Below are 13,877 nucleotides of genomic sequence, written 5' to 3'. Positions count from 1 at the left end.
TTTCATATGCTTAAGTATCAACAGTATGTCATGGGCTTACTGAAACAGAAAATTATGTTGATTTCTGATTGTGTGGAAAATAGAGTAACAGGATTTAATGCATTTAGCTGAACAAATTGGAAAACATACTGTGCAATGTGGTTTTGATTCCTTGGAGGTCTCTTGCAGGGCCGCCGTAACTGGATCTGTGATAAGAAGGCATGCTTGGCTCAAGGAGCAAAATCTGCCTGATCATGTTAAAGCTAAATTGCTGGATGCTCCTTTACAGCAGGACAGTCTGTTTGGTAATAAGGCAGAAGAGGTTTTGAAAAAGATGGAAGACCAAGCTAAATCTATGCAAACTGCAAAAGTTTTCTTTCAAGTGCAGCTGCCCAGGTTCAGTAGACACAGGCCTACTAAGAACTGGTCCTTTCCAGTATCCAACAGAGCCGCTCAGATCAAAACCAGACACTCCAAGGGCTCCAGGTTTCAGTCACAAGGATCTTACAGGACAAAACAATGGAGTGCCGTCACCTCCAAATCAAGAAGTAGCAAAGCACCACCCTACTGTAAACGGTCTCAATTACTTTCCTCTGGCATTTCCAAGCACACCAAAGACATGCATCTGGAGCATTTCTCCCCGGGCCTCCGCTGAAAACAGGCTCTGTGGAACCTAGTCTGACTTTCCCGGTCAACAAATGTTAAATAAAAATAAAAATAAAATAAAAATTATCTTTTGGCAGCCCTTTGGGGGGAAAGCTAGCACTTCATGCTCAAAATTGGCATCTAATTACCCAGGACAAATGCATCTCAAATATAGTATCCCAGGGGTATAGATTTCATTTCCACACGTTGCCAACTCCAAACGGATGGCCAGATCTGCCTCCAAATCAGTGGGCAGAGGCCCAGAAACAAGTCATGTCCCTCATGGATATGGGGGCTATTCAACCAGTATCAGAAATGGAAAAAGGACAAGATTTTTATTCAAGACTTTTCCTGGTACCCAGAAAAGACAAATCATGGCATCCAATTTTGGACTTATCCATTTTAAATACTTTCCTGGCCATTCCAAAATTCAAGATGCTGACTCTACAACAGCTACTGCCGATGCTAGGCAAGAATGCCAGGTTGGTAACTCTAGACTTGAAAGAGGCTTACCTGCATATCCCAATCAGGGAATCTTGCAGAAGATGCCTCCGCTTCAAAGCAGGCTATTTGCATTACCAGTTCTCTGCACTGCCCTTTGGCTTATCTACTGCACCCAGGGTCTTCACAAAGTGCCTGGCACTAGTAATTGCATTTTGCAGACAAAGAAACATTCTAATTTATCCTTATCTAGACAATTGTCTAATTCAGGCAGAGGACAAGGACACTCTTCTACAACATCTGGCATTTGTAAAAAGGCTTCTAACATGCCTAGGGTACACCATAAACGAAATTAAATCACAACTGGTAACCTCTCAAATAATTACATTCCTGGGTGCAAGCTTGAATACAACTGCCCAGATGGCTTACCTCACACCAAACAAACAAGTCCAATTGATAAAATTCTTCAGACAAGTGGCCACAAAAGCCCAGCTATCTGTAAGACAAATTCTGCAGGCTTTGGGGTTCATGGCATCCTGCATTCTACTAATTCCATATGCAAGACTGCATATGAGGAAACTTCAGTGGTACCTAAAATGCTTATGGAGTCAACATTGTCACAGCTTGGAAACGATGATTCCTCTTATTCCTTGCCTGCAATAGGAGTTCCTTTGGTGGGCAAAGGCCTGTCACCAAAACAAGGGACTGAAATTCATTCTACCCCCTGCCACCCAAACCCTGACTACAGATGCATCAGACTATGCTTGGGGGGGGGGGGGCATCTGGCAGGGAGATGCATTCAGGGAGAATGGAGCCCAACCCAAATGCACCTACATATCAACCAGAAAGAAATGCTAGCTGTACAGAATGCTCTGATGGCCTTCAAGGACTTTCTTCATCCAGGACAACTACTGATAAAGACGGACAACACCACAGTTATGTGGTACATAAACAAGCAGGGGGGTACCCACTCCTACCCCCTTTGCAGACTAGCCATGGCCTTGTGGAACACAGCCTTGACTTACCAAATACATCTACAAGCTCAGTTCCTGCCAGGAAAGCAAAATACTCTGGCAGACGACCTAAGCAGAAATCTTATGGACCCACACAAATGGAAACTGGATCTGCAAATCTTCAGCATGTTGACACGAAAATGGGGGAGCCCAGACATAAATCTGTTTGCTTCTCCCCAAAACTACCAGTTAGACAAATTCTGCACAAGAATTCATCACAAAAAAGCTTGGAAAGTGGATGCTCTATCCTTCAGCTGGAAAAACCTATCAGTCTATGCCTTCCCCCTCTGCCTCTGCTCTCCAAGGTTTTACTAAAAGTCAGACAGGAAAAAACAAAAATGATTCCGATTGCTCCAGACTGGCCTCGCCAACACTGGTACCCACTTCTGAGGAATATGTCACACCTTCCTCCATGTTACTTGCCTCAGACTCCTCATCTGTTGTCTCAGCAGAACTTTCAATTCTGAATATTGCAGCATGGCTAATCAAGTAATTTCACTAGTCACATCCCACAGTAAACCTGTGATGGATGTCATTTTGGAGGCTAGAAGGCCTAGTACTAGAAAATCTTATGCTGATAAATGGAAGAGATTCTGTGCCTGGAACCAAGTACAAGGAATAAACACAGCAATGCCCAATATTCCTCAGATTCTGCAATATTTAACTGACATGCTTCACAAGGGCCTATCTTTTTCTTCTATAAAAATACATGCCTCTGCTATCTCGGCTCATTACAACACAGAGCCTCCTCTCTTTTCCCATTCCCTGCTAAAGCAGTACCTCAGAGGGGCCAAAAATTTGAGACCTCCCAGGAGAGCTCCAACTCCTGCATGGGACCTCTATTTTGTGCTGGAAAAACTCACCCTACCTCCATTTGAACCAGCTGCTACTGCAGACATAACATTTATTTCTTGGAAGACCGCCTTTCTTTTAGCAGCCACCTCAGCTAGAAGGATTTCAGAACTACATACTCTCATGGCAGTGAAGCCTTTCATTATTTTTATCCGGATAGGGTGGGCCTCAGGACCAATCCTTCTTTTATGCCTAAGGTGGTATCCAGTGTGGCTCTTAACCAGACCATTCATCTGCCAACTTTTTCCCCAAATCCGCAGAACAAGGAGGAGTGGATTCTGCATTCATTGAATGTACACAGACAACTAAGATTCTACTTAGGACGAAATCTCTAAGAATATCTGAGAAACTACTGGTGGCATTTGCTGCAGGGGCAGAGGGAAAGGCTATCTCAAGGCAGACCATTTCAAAATGGATAAGCCATTGTATTTGTTTCTGCTACATGCACCATGGTAAACCTGTCCCCAATGGGATCAGATCCCATTCCACCAGGGCTGCATCTACTTCTGCAGCTTTTCTCAGAGGGGTTCCTACCAGCGATATTCTATAAGTTGCTACTTGGAGCTCAGTTCATATGTTCACAAAACATTACCATTTACCTCTCTTCTCTAAATCCAGGACAGGCTTTGCCACTACTGTCCTGCAGGGCCTTATAGCCGCTCCTAATGCTGTATAATTCCATCCTCCCTTCCATAGCTTTGGGATTCGACCCAAATGTAATGACTGCAACAGTGAAACACGAAGAACATAGTACAGTTGTGTACACTTACCATAAATGTAGATGTTCGAGTGTGCTCACTGTTGCAGTCCGGGTTACCCACCCGCCAGCCCCCTTTCTTCTCTGTTATTATTATACCTCTTCTTTCCTTCACTATGCTCAAAAGCCTTTTTGGTGCATTTGCTTTTAGCTGGAGGTAAACTTTTTGTGTTATAAATTACATGCATATATATATTTATATATTTTTGCTCCCCATTTGGGGGGGGGGGCACCTGACATCTGGGACATGAAAAACTGATTAAAATGGCGTTGGCTGCATGTTTTATACCCCTGACGACCTGACGTCATGGAATAGGAGACAGCAACTGACGCAGGACCCAAGACTTTGTATTTCAGGCCGACTGAGAGCAACCTGCCAGCAGATTACCCTCAAATGTAATGACTGCAACAGTGAACACACTCGAAAATCTACATTTGTGGTAAGTGTACACAAATGTACTTTATGTTAAGACATGAAAGCTGTGGGGAGTCATTGCTTAACAGATGTGCAAACCAAAGGGTAAGAAGATCATGCAAACGTTTATTAAAAACTACATGAAAAACCCAGGAAAGCGAGAGTATTTACTGTGTAGTCCTTAAACCTCCTAGATTGGTGGCCTATGGGATGTATGCAAATGGCCTCTTAAGGACAATACCGGTGTTTCGGCTACATGGTTTCTGAATGCCCATGACTTTTGCTTTCACTTTAAGTCTTCCCATTAGGAATAATCTTGTGATTGTTAAGCAAAAGTCCAAAGTTGTGTTAATTCATTCATCGTTTTTTTCTTCTTGTCGCAATACTTGTACTACTGTCAGCATATGGCAACCACTGCCACAGTACTTGTACTACTGTCAGCATGTGGCATCCACTGCCACAGTACTTGTACCACTGTCAGCATGTGGCATCCCCTACCACAGTACTTGTACTACTGTCAGCATGTGGCAAACACTGCCACAGTACTTGTACCACTGTCAGCATGTGGCATTCACTTCCACAGTACTTGTACCATTGTCAGCATGTAGCATCTACTGCCACAGTACTTGTACCACTGTCTGCATATGGCATCCACTGCCACAGTACTTGTACCACTGTCCACATGTGGCATCCACACAGCGGATGGTGAAATGTAAGCATTTGTGACATTTGACCAGTCCCACAGAGACAGTTTGGAGCATGCAACGTTATTTTTTATTTCCTGTCAGGTGATTAAGATATTGGTTTAAGAACTGAATATTGCCTGAGCTTTGACCTTTAGTGTACAAGACAAAGTAATACTTTAACTGTTTACCCCCCTAATTATGCACTATTTCCGTGCCTAAGCCTTTTAATAATCTGTCTATAATGAGATGTTTGACTTGACTTGAAAGTTTAGTTGTAGGCCAAGCTCCATATTAAGTAGTTTTCAGGACTGCCAGTACTGGCCTTGTTTACCCCCCCCCCCCCACCACCAAAAAAATATTGAGGGTTAGTGGTAAGATATCCATTGTTTTGCTCTTAAGTAAGCAGTTTTGTTGTGAGGTTTGGCTTTAGTTTTCTTATATCATTAATTTTAGTTTTACTTGCTCATACCTCTCAACCTCTTCAAGGAAGAAATCTGGAGAAAGCCATGAATAAAAGTGGGACAAAGGCCCTAAAATAGGGACAATTTTTAAATATTGCTCTTACATAGAAACTTGATAGAATAACAGGTTTTGCATTAGCATGCATTTTCTGAAGGGTATGAAGTCTGAAATTCAAATGTCTGTCATTATTTTCTAACTTCAGTCTTTAATGATTTGCCAGTAATTTGCCAGAAAACCACAATTTTATGAGAGATGGTCCAAAAATATGAAGCAAATATCTGGACATTCTGCGAAAATCTGTACCGCTGAGAGGTATGCTTGCTTTCAGGCACATGCTTTTTTGTAAACAAAGAGGGTTAGTCATTCACACTGTAAATAAGGGACATATTGGGATCTGATGGTGTCGGCCTCCCAGTTCAAATCACTTCACCTTCCATCAGCTCTTTTAAGTAACGTTTATTAAAAAGGCTGTAGATGGACAGGTAGGTGTGTCATCTTTTTTTCTCATCACTGTTGTTGCATCATTAGTGTGGTAGCTTGCATTATCCCCACAGCACATTGCTAAACTTGTGGGTAGAATAAAGATTTGGTTTGGCCTGCCTTTTGTTCCATTTATGACCCTGATCTCTTTTGTACATCCCCCCTAATGTTATGCTGTGACTACTTACTGCAATTTCTGTTTAGTTTTCTTAGATAAAGCTTCTATTTTTTCCTCTTTTACAGAGACCGACGAGATCGACATCGATCAAAAAGTCGGGAAGGAAGTCGAGGTGACAAATCAGTAACTATACAGGCTCCTGGGGAACCCTTACTTGACAATGAGTCAACAAGAGGAGGAGAAGAGAGGGTTAAGTATACTTGAAAGCATTGTTGCAGAAGCAGTGTATTGAGCATCGACTTTTTCCTGCTTTTATTTTATTTATTTATTTATTTACATTTGATAACCAGGTAGTGTCCGACTGAGCCAGAGGCCCATTTTAGTTGGAGACCCAGGGAGAAAAGCTCCAAGGAAAATTACATAATTATACATCTGTACGTATAACAATTACATTAGGAGTTCAAACGCAAGTTCCTTGACATTTTATCTAAAAACATATAACAATGGTAGTACAATAAGCTTATACTACTCATACAGACAAAACAAAACAAACAAACAAAAACAAAAAAAAAATATATATATATATATATATATTTTTTTCAGGATAAATATATCACAAACTGAAGCCAAAAAATATTGACAGTGGGTGCTGGAGAGAAGGATGTTAGACAATAAGGGGTTAAATTAGTTAGCCTGGTGGAGAACATGAGCAAGGCCTATGTTTGATGAAATATTCCTTTATGGAATGTTTAAATGAATGTGTGTCACTAATGAACTGAATATGCTGAGGTAGAGAATTCCAATGTTTGGAACGATATGTAGAAGTGAGCTGTTAGTAGTGATGTCAGTATGTTTGGGTGGCACCTGCTCCATCGTGCTGGCATGGTGCACTGTAATGCTGAGATTTAAGTTGTTTTAGTGGATAAGTAGTTGTAGTGCATGCCTGCCATTGCTTGGAACATGGATAAATACAAGGAAGGAGTCATACTGCTTTGCAAGGCTTTTGTCTTGAACCAGTCGTTACAAGATGTCGAAGAATTCAAGAGGATATGACTGGAAAGTAAGCATGACTGCATGTGAAAAACAGGTGCCATTGAAGGAATTTGATCTAGAAAAGAATGACAAGCAGTACAAAGGGTTTGTGTAAGTGCTTCGTAAATATTTCCACAGTAGTTCGAGTCCTTCTTATCAAACAGATTTGCAAATACGAGTCTGTTTGTATAGCAATAACCCACGCTTGGGTGTGGGTAATGCTGGATTTACCCACGGTTGGCGTGGTTTGGTCCCGAGGGCGAAACCCGAGGGACCAAACAAAGCCAACCGTGGGTAAATACAGCATTACCCACACCCAGAAGTGGTTATTGTTATATAATGACATTATTTAAGAAAAGAAATAATTACTTTTCTTAAATAATGGCATTGTATAATCTCTTACTGCCCTTCCGCAGCTGTCTGGTATTCTGCGGCAGTTCTGATGTACTGCATGCCTCGCAGTACATCAGAGCTGTGGGCAAAAGCACTGTTTCACTATGTTAAATGGGTTTAACATAGCGAGACAGCTTTAAAATAAGCAACGGAGATCTCCGTTGCTTATTGTAAAGCTGTCTCGCTATGTTAAACCCATTTAACATAGCGAAACAGTAAAGATCTCCATTGCTTTTTTTTTTTTTAAAGCTGTCTCGCTATGTTAAATGGGTTTAACATAGCGAGACCGCTTTAAAATAAGCAACGGATATCTCCGTTGCTTATTTTAAAGCTGTCTCGCTATGTTAACCCCATTTAATATAGCGAGACAGCTTTAAAAAAAAAGCAACGGAGATCGCAAGATCTCCGTTGCTTTTTACACACTGTGTCGCAATGTTAAAGGAGTTTAACATAGCGAGACAGCTTTAAAAAAAGCAACGGAGATCTCCGTTGCTTTTTTTAAACCTGTGTCGCTATGTTAAACTCTTTAACATAGCGAGACAGTGTTTTATACTAACGGAAAAAGTCCGGGCGACCGGACCTTTTTCCGTTAGTATATTGAGGGATTTACAATGGGCACGCTGGTTGGGCTGGCCAATCAGCATGCACGTTTTAGGGGAGGAATTGTATAATAGACTATAATCACCTTGCCAATAGCCACTCTCACAGGGAACCTCCTGCCCTTCCAGGAGGACAAAACGAATCAAACCCAGGATGAATATAGGGGTGCCTACCCGATTGGTAAGGTTTGCATTTAAGGAAGAGTGGTATCACCCTGTTTTATATGTAACAGATGATTATTCCAGCACTGCAAAGGCACTAATTAATAAACCAGCACCCCTCATCATGGTTTACTTATTTGTTGATGGACATGCAAGTTTCAAACGTTTTGATGCCAGTTGTTTTGTGTGGTGCTGCAGGAGATGAAGGAGGTGGGTCCTTAACAGCACAAAATGTCAGATATAAATCATTATGTAGTAGTCTGTAAGATACAGACTATAGGGATAGAGTTTCAAGCCTGTTTGGTACCTGATGGTCTTTAATCCAGTGGTCTTTGTGTCAGCTGTCGGGGCCTTGCACCAGAATTGTGTGTGCTTAGCACTTAAAAGCTGTTTGATCTTGTTGACCATTCTATCTAGGCTTAGCTGTTAGAACAGGTGTTGGATTCCCTGAGCCTTGTTTTTCTAAGCAGATGGGAGTTATCTTATTGTTTTTAAGAAGTATGCAGTAGAATAAAAATTCTTACACTATTAGTTTTCCATTAAAATCACTTTATTTGAAGGAAGAGCACTTTTGTCGACTCAAGTCAGTTGGTGAAAGTGCTCAATCTTCATATGTAGCCTCTGTCGAATCTTCACATTTCAAATCATTACTCAGGCATACATACATAAATGGAAAAGAAAACAAACCATAATATTTTTCTTTGTTTTAGTGTGTTATTGATGGGTTTTCTTTTTTAATAACTGCCATTCACTCTTCACTCCAGCATGATGTAAATTGCTCAATTCCTGCATTCCTTTAAACCTAATTCTTCCTCCTGAACATTGTCCTGCATGTATTGCTCCCACAGATTCCATTTGTTTCTATGTAATTTACTCTTTCCTTGTTTAAATAACCTACCTCCAGTTCTTGTATCTCTTTTACAATATTCAGTACTTCAGTCGCATTTGGTTTTGATTTACAATTTTTTTACCAGGCAATAGCATTAACCTTACTAAGTTGTTTCTATGTCTGGGGAATTCAGATTGTGTATCCCACACATTTCCACCTCAAAAGTTGCAACCATTTGCTCCCCCAACATTTCTGACAACATATTGTTGGATTAATATGCATTTGTAATACTTAAGCACTGTCCACTTCAGACACTTGTAGAGGACACATTTTGTGAAGTAAGACTTTGTGCGTAAGGCTGATAGTTTGTTCCTTTGCTAAGTGTCTTAGCTGGACATCATTGCCTGTTGTAAAAGTCACAGTGTCACATGTAAGAGGTTTGAAGCACAAAATAATTTTTTTTTATGTACAGTTCTTATTTTAGGTAAGTTGGTGTCTGAAGTAGTAAACTTAATTTGCAAGTGTTATTCCAACTGAAGTAGCAAAACTGCTTTACTTATGGTCAGTCTTATTTCTAAATTCAGGGAGTCCATAATGTTATGGTAGGTCTGGCTATATCGTAGTTACATTGTTGTCACAGTGGTTAGAAAGATATGGTTAGAATTCCCTCAGAATGCAGATATTTGAACCTTTGGACTTGCAGACACCAAGACGATCAGATGCTTTTTCTGCGGTGTGCATGTGCCCTTTGTACACTTCCAAGTAAGGCAGGCAATGCCAGATTGCATATTAAAGCATGCATTTACATTATATAAGATTCTTCAAAATGCAGTCCTTCCAGTTTACAGACCTGCAGTTAATGTGCAACAAAGAAAGTATAAAAAGTGTTTTACACTGCCAGATGTTAGAAAAATATGTTTTGCATCGTATCAACTAAAGGGAAATATTGCATCTCCATTAAATCTTACTTAGAGATGCAAAATCATGGAGGTAATAGGCATGAAGCAGATATAATTTATATTTGGAACAAGCTATCACTTTCAATAAAGATAATGTATTTAACTTGTTTGCATTTCATTGCTAGGAAAATCAACCAGGCCATAAGAGGCTTGTTTTCAGTGGTGGCCTTGGGAGAAAAGCTCTGAAAAATGTTAACATTCAGCAATTTTTAACAACTGAAGAAATTATAATTTAACAGCAAGCAGGCAGATATAAAAAACATAGTTAAGTTTTGAATTGGGTATAATAGATGCAGTTTGAAAATTAAATGCCGTGCCTGATTGAGAGAAGTTAAATTGTAGTTGTGTACACTGAACAGTTTGTATAAGGGTTAAATCACTGACATGCATTTTATTTATAGATACTGATTCATGGATATTTCAAGGTCACTGAGTCTCACAAACATTCTTGCTTTGCCAGTATACTCCTTCAGGCAGCACCTCCTTTTTTCAGGAAGGCCAGCACCAGTTAATACTGTAGTAAATTTGTGGATATCCATCTAGTTAGCTAGTTTATTTTTAAAGGAAGGTAGCGAGTCCTACTGCTTAACATGCAGGATAGGTTTATTTCAGTAGTTTAGGAGGCGCTGGATTATAATCCTGTCCTTCCACTGTGTTTTATTTTTCTTCTGGTGAAGTTTTAGGCTTCACTGAAGTAAAGGGATAGAGTTTCCAGACTCTCTTGGTAGGTCACATGTTTTAGGCCTGTGATCTGTTTGGTTAGGAGCATTTGAGGTCTTTCTAACAGACTGATATGTTAAGTGAGATGCATCCCAAAGGGGACCTTATGCTCAACAGTTGGCATGATCATATATACATACATGTGTGTATGTGTGTGTGTGTGTAGGGGAGAGATTCTCTTCCAAGTACTTGACAATATTCCTTTGGCGATTATCTGAGCTCAGTAAAAGGATTTCCTGACAACCATTGTTACATGATGGTCAAAAGAGAGAGAGATGTCAACCCAAGGACCTGCATCCCTAACTATGTTTTCACTTTTTAGAAGTCTATTGTCTAGACAGTATGATGAGGGTAGGCAATGGCTAGAAAAGTGAAGATACAGGTCTCTTCATCAGTACATTTTGTTGGTGTTCTGGTAGCAACTTCATGATAGTGGTTTAGAAGAGCTGTGTTGTATTAGTATACAATGTGAGCTGGGTTCTATTGGTATACAACGTGAGCTGGATTGTATTAATATACAATGTGAGTTGGGTTGTATTGGTATATAATGTGAGCTGGGTTATATTGGTATACAGTGTGAGGTGGACAATGTGAGCTGGGTTATATTGGTATACAACGTGAGCTGGGTTGTATTGGTATACAGTGTGAGCTGGGTTATATTGGTATACAATGTGAGCTGGATTGTATTAGTATACAATGTGAGTTGAGTTGTATTGGTATATAATGTGAGCTGGGTTATATTGGCATACAGTGTGAGGTGGACAATGTGAGCTGGGTTGTATTGGTATACAATTTGACCTGGGTTATATTGGTATACAGTGTGAGCTGGGTTATATTGGTATACAATGTGAGCTGGGTTATATTGGTATACAGTGTGAGCTGGGTTATATTGGTGTACAATGTGAGCTGGGTTATATTGGTGTACAGTGTAAGCTGGGTTATACTGGTATACAGTGTGAGCCGAGTTATATTGGTATACAACGTGAGCTGGGTTTTATTGGTATAAACCGTGAGCTGGGTTTTATTGGTACACAACGTGAGCTGGGTTGTATTGGTATACAGTGTGAGCTGGGTTATATTGGTATACAATGTGAGCTGGGTTATATTGGTGTACAATGTAAGCTGGATTGTATTGGTATACAGCGTGAGCTGGGTTATATTGGTCTACAATGTGAGCTGGGTTATATTGGTATACAGTGTGAGCTGGGTTATATTGGTGTATAATGTAAGCTGTGTTATACTGGTATACAACGTGAGCTGGGTGATATTGGTATACATTGTGAGCTGGGTTATATTGGTATACAGTGTGAGCTGGGTTATATTGTTATACATTGTGAGCTGGGTTATATTGGTGTACAGTGTGAGCTGGGTTATATTGGTGTACAACGTGAGCTGGGTTATATTGGTGTACAACGTGAGCTGGGTTATATTGGTGTACAACGTGAGATGGGTTATATTGGTATATAATGTGAGCTGGGTTATATTGGTGTACAGTGTGAGGTGGGTTATATTGGTATACAGAGTGAGCTGGGTTATACTGGTATACAGAGTGAGCTGGGTTATACTGGTATACAGAGTGAGCTGGGTTATACTGGTATACAGAGTGAGCTGGGTTATACTGGTATACAGTGTGAGCTGGGTTATATTGGTATACAGTGTGAGCTGGGTTATACCGGTATACAACGTGAGCTGGGTGATATTGGTATACAACTTGAGCTGGGTGATATTGGTATAGAGTGAGCTGGGCTATATTGGTATACAGTGTGAGCTGGGTTATATTGTTATACAACATGAGCTTGGTTATATTGGTATATAATGTGAGCTGGGTTATATTGGTGTACAGTGTGAGGTGGGTTATATTGGTATACAGAGTGAGCTGGGTTATACTGGTATACAGAGTGAGTTGGGTTATACTGGTATACAGAGTGAGCTGGGTTATACTGGTATACAGAGTGAGCTGGGTTATACTGGTATACAGAGTGAGCTGGGTTATACTGGTATACAGAGTGAGCTGGGTTATACTGGTATACAGAGTGAGCTGGGTTATACTGGTATACAGTGTGAGCTGGGTTATATTGGTATACAGTGTGAGCTGGGTTATATTGGTATACAGCGTGAGCTGGGTTATATTGGTCTACAATGTGAGCTGGGTTATATTGGTGTACAGTGTGAGCTGGGTTATATTGGTGTACAGTGTGAGCTGGTTTATATCTGTATACAGTGTGAGCTGAGTTTTATTGGTGTACAACGTGAGCTGGGTTATATTGTTATACAATGTGAGCTGGGTTATATTGGTATACAGTGTGAGCTGGGTTATATTGGTATACAATGTGAGCTGGGTTATATTGGTGTACAGTGTGAGCTGGGTTATATTGGTGTACAGTGTGAGCTGGTTTATATCTGTATACAGTGTGAGCTGGGTTTTATTGGTGTACAACGTGAGCTGGGTTATATTGTTATACAATGTGAGCTGGGTTATATTGGTGTACAGTGTGAGCTGGTTTATATCTGTATACAGTGTGAGCTGGGTTTTATTGGTGTACAACGTGAGCTGGGTTATATTGTTATACAATGTGAGCTGGGTTATATTGGTATACAGTGTGAGCTGGGTTATATTGGTATACAGTGTGAGCTGGGTTATTTTGGTATATAACGTGAGCTGGGATTTATTGGTATACAGTGTGAGCTGGTTTATTTTGGTATATAACGTGAGCTGGGATTTATTGGTATACTACATGAGCTGGGTTATATTGGTATACAGTATGAGCTGGACAACATGAGCTGGGTTATATTGTTATACAATGTGAGCTGGGTTATATTGGTATACAGTGTGAGCTGGGTTATATTGGTATACACTGTGAGCTGGGTTATATTGGTATACACTGTGAGCTGGATTATATTGGTATACAGTGTGAGCTGGGTTATATTGGTGTACAGTGTGAGCTGGGTTATATTGGTGTACAGTGTGAGCTGGTTTATATCTGTATACAGTGTGAGCTGGGTTTTATTGGTATTCAGTGTGAGCTGGGCTATACTGGTATACTGTGTAAACTGGGTTATATTGATATACAATGTGAGCTGGGTTATATTGGTATACAACGTGAGCTGGGCTATACTGGTATACAGTGTGAGCTGGGTTATATTGGTATATAATGTGAGATGGGTTATATTGGTATACAATTTGAGCTGGGTTATATTGGTATACAACGTGAGCTGGGTTATATTGGTATACAACGTGAGCTGGGCTATACTGGTATACAGTGTGAGCTGGGTTATATTGGTATATAATGTGAGATGGGTTATATTGGTATACAATTTGAGCTGGGTTATATTGG

General features: G+C 40.4%; 1 protein-coding gene across 1 annotated transcript in view; it reads left to right on the top strand.

Annotated features, from left to right (window-relative positions):
- The window catches only part of VANGL2 (VANGL planar cell polarity protein 2), a 405,349-nt gene that overhangs the window by 171,021 nt on the left and 220,451 nt on the right, over nt 1–13,877 (top strand). The window contains exon 3 of the mRNA XM_044058935.1: nt 5,974–6,097. Within this exon, the coding sequence (XP_043914870.1) occupies nt 5,974–6,097 (124 nt within the window). The remainder of the gene's footprint in view (nt 1–5,973; nt 6,098–13,877) is intronic.

The sequence above is a fragment of the Protopterus annectens genome, chromosome 17.part0, assembly GCF_019279795.1.
Source record: "Protopterus annectens isolate FY-2018-M chromosome 17.part0, PAN1.0, whole genome shotgun sequence".
Taxonomy (NCBI): domain Eukaryota; kingdom Metazoa; phylum Chordata; order Ceratodontiformes; family Protopteridae; genus Protopterus; species Protopterus annectens.
This window is presented reverse-complemented; position numbering and strand designations above follow the sequence as displayed.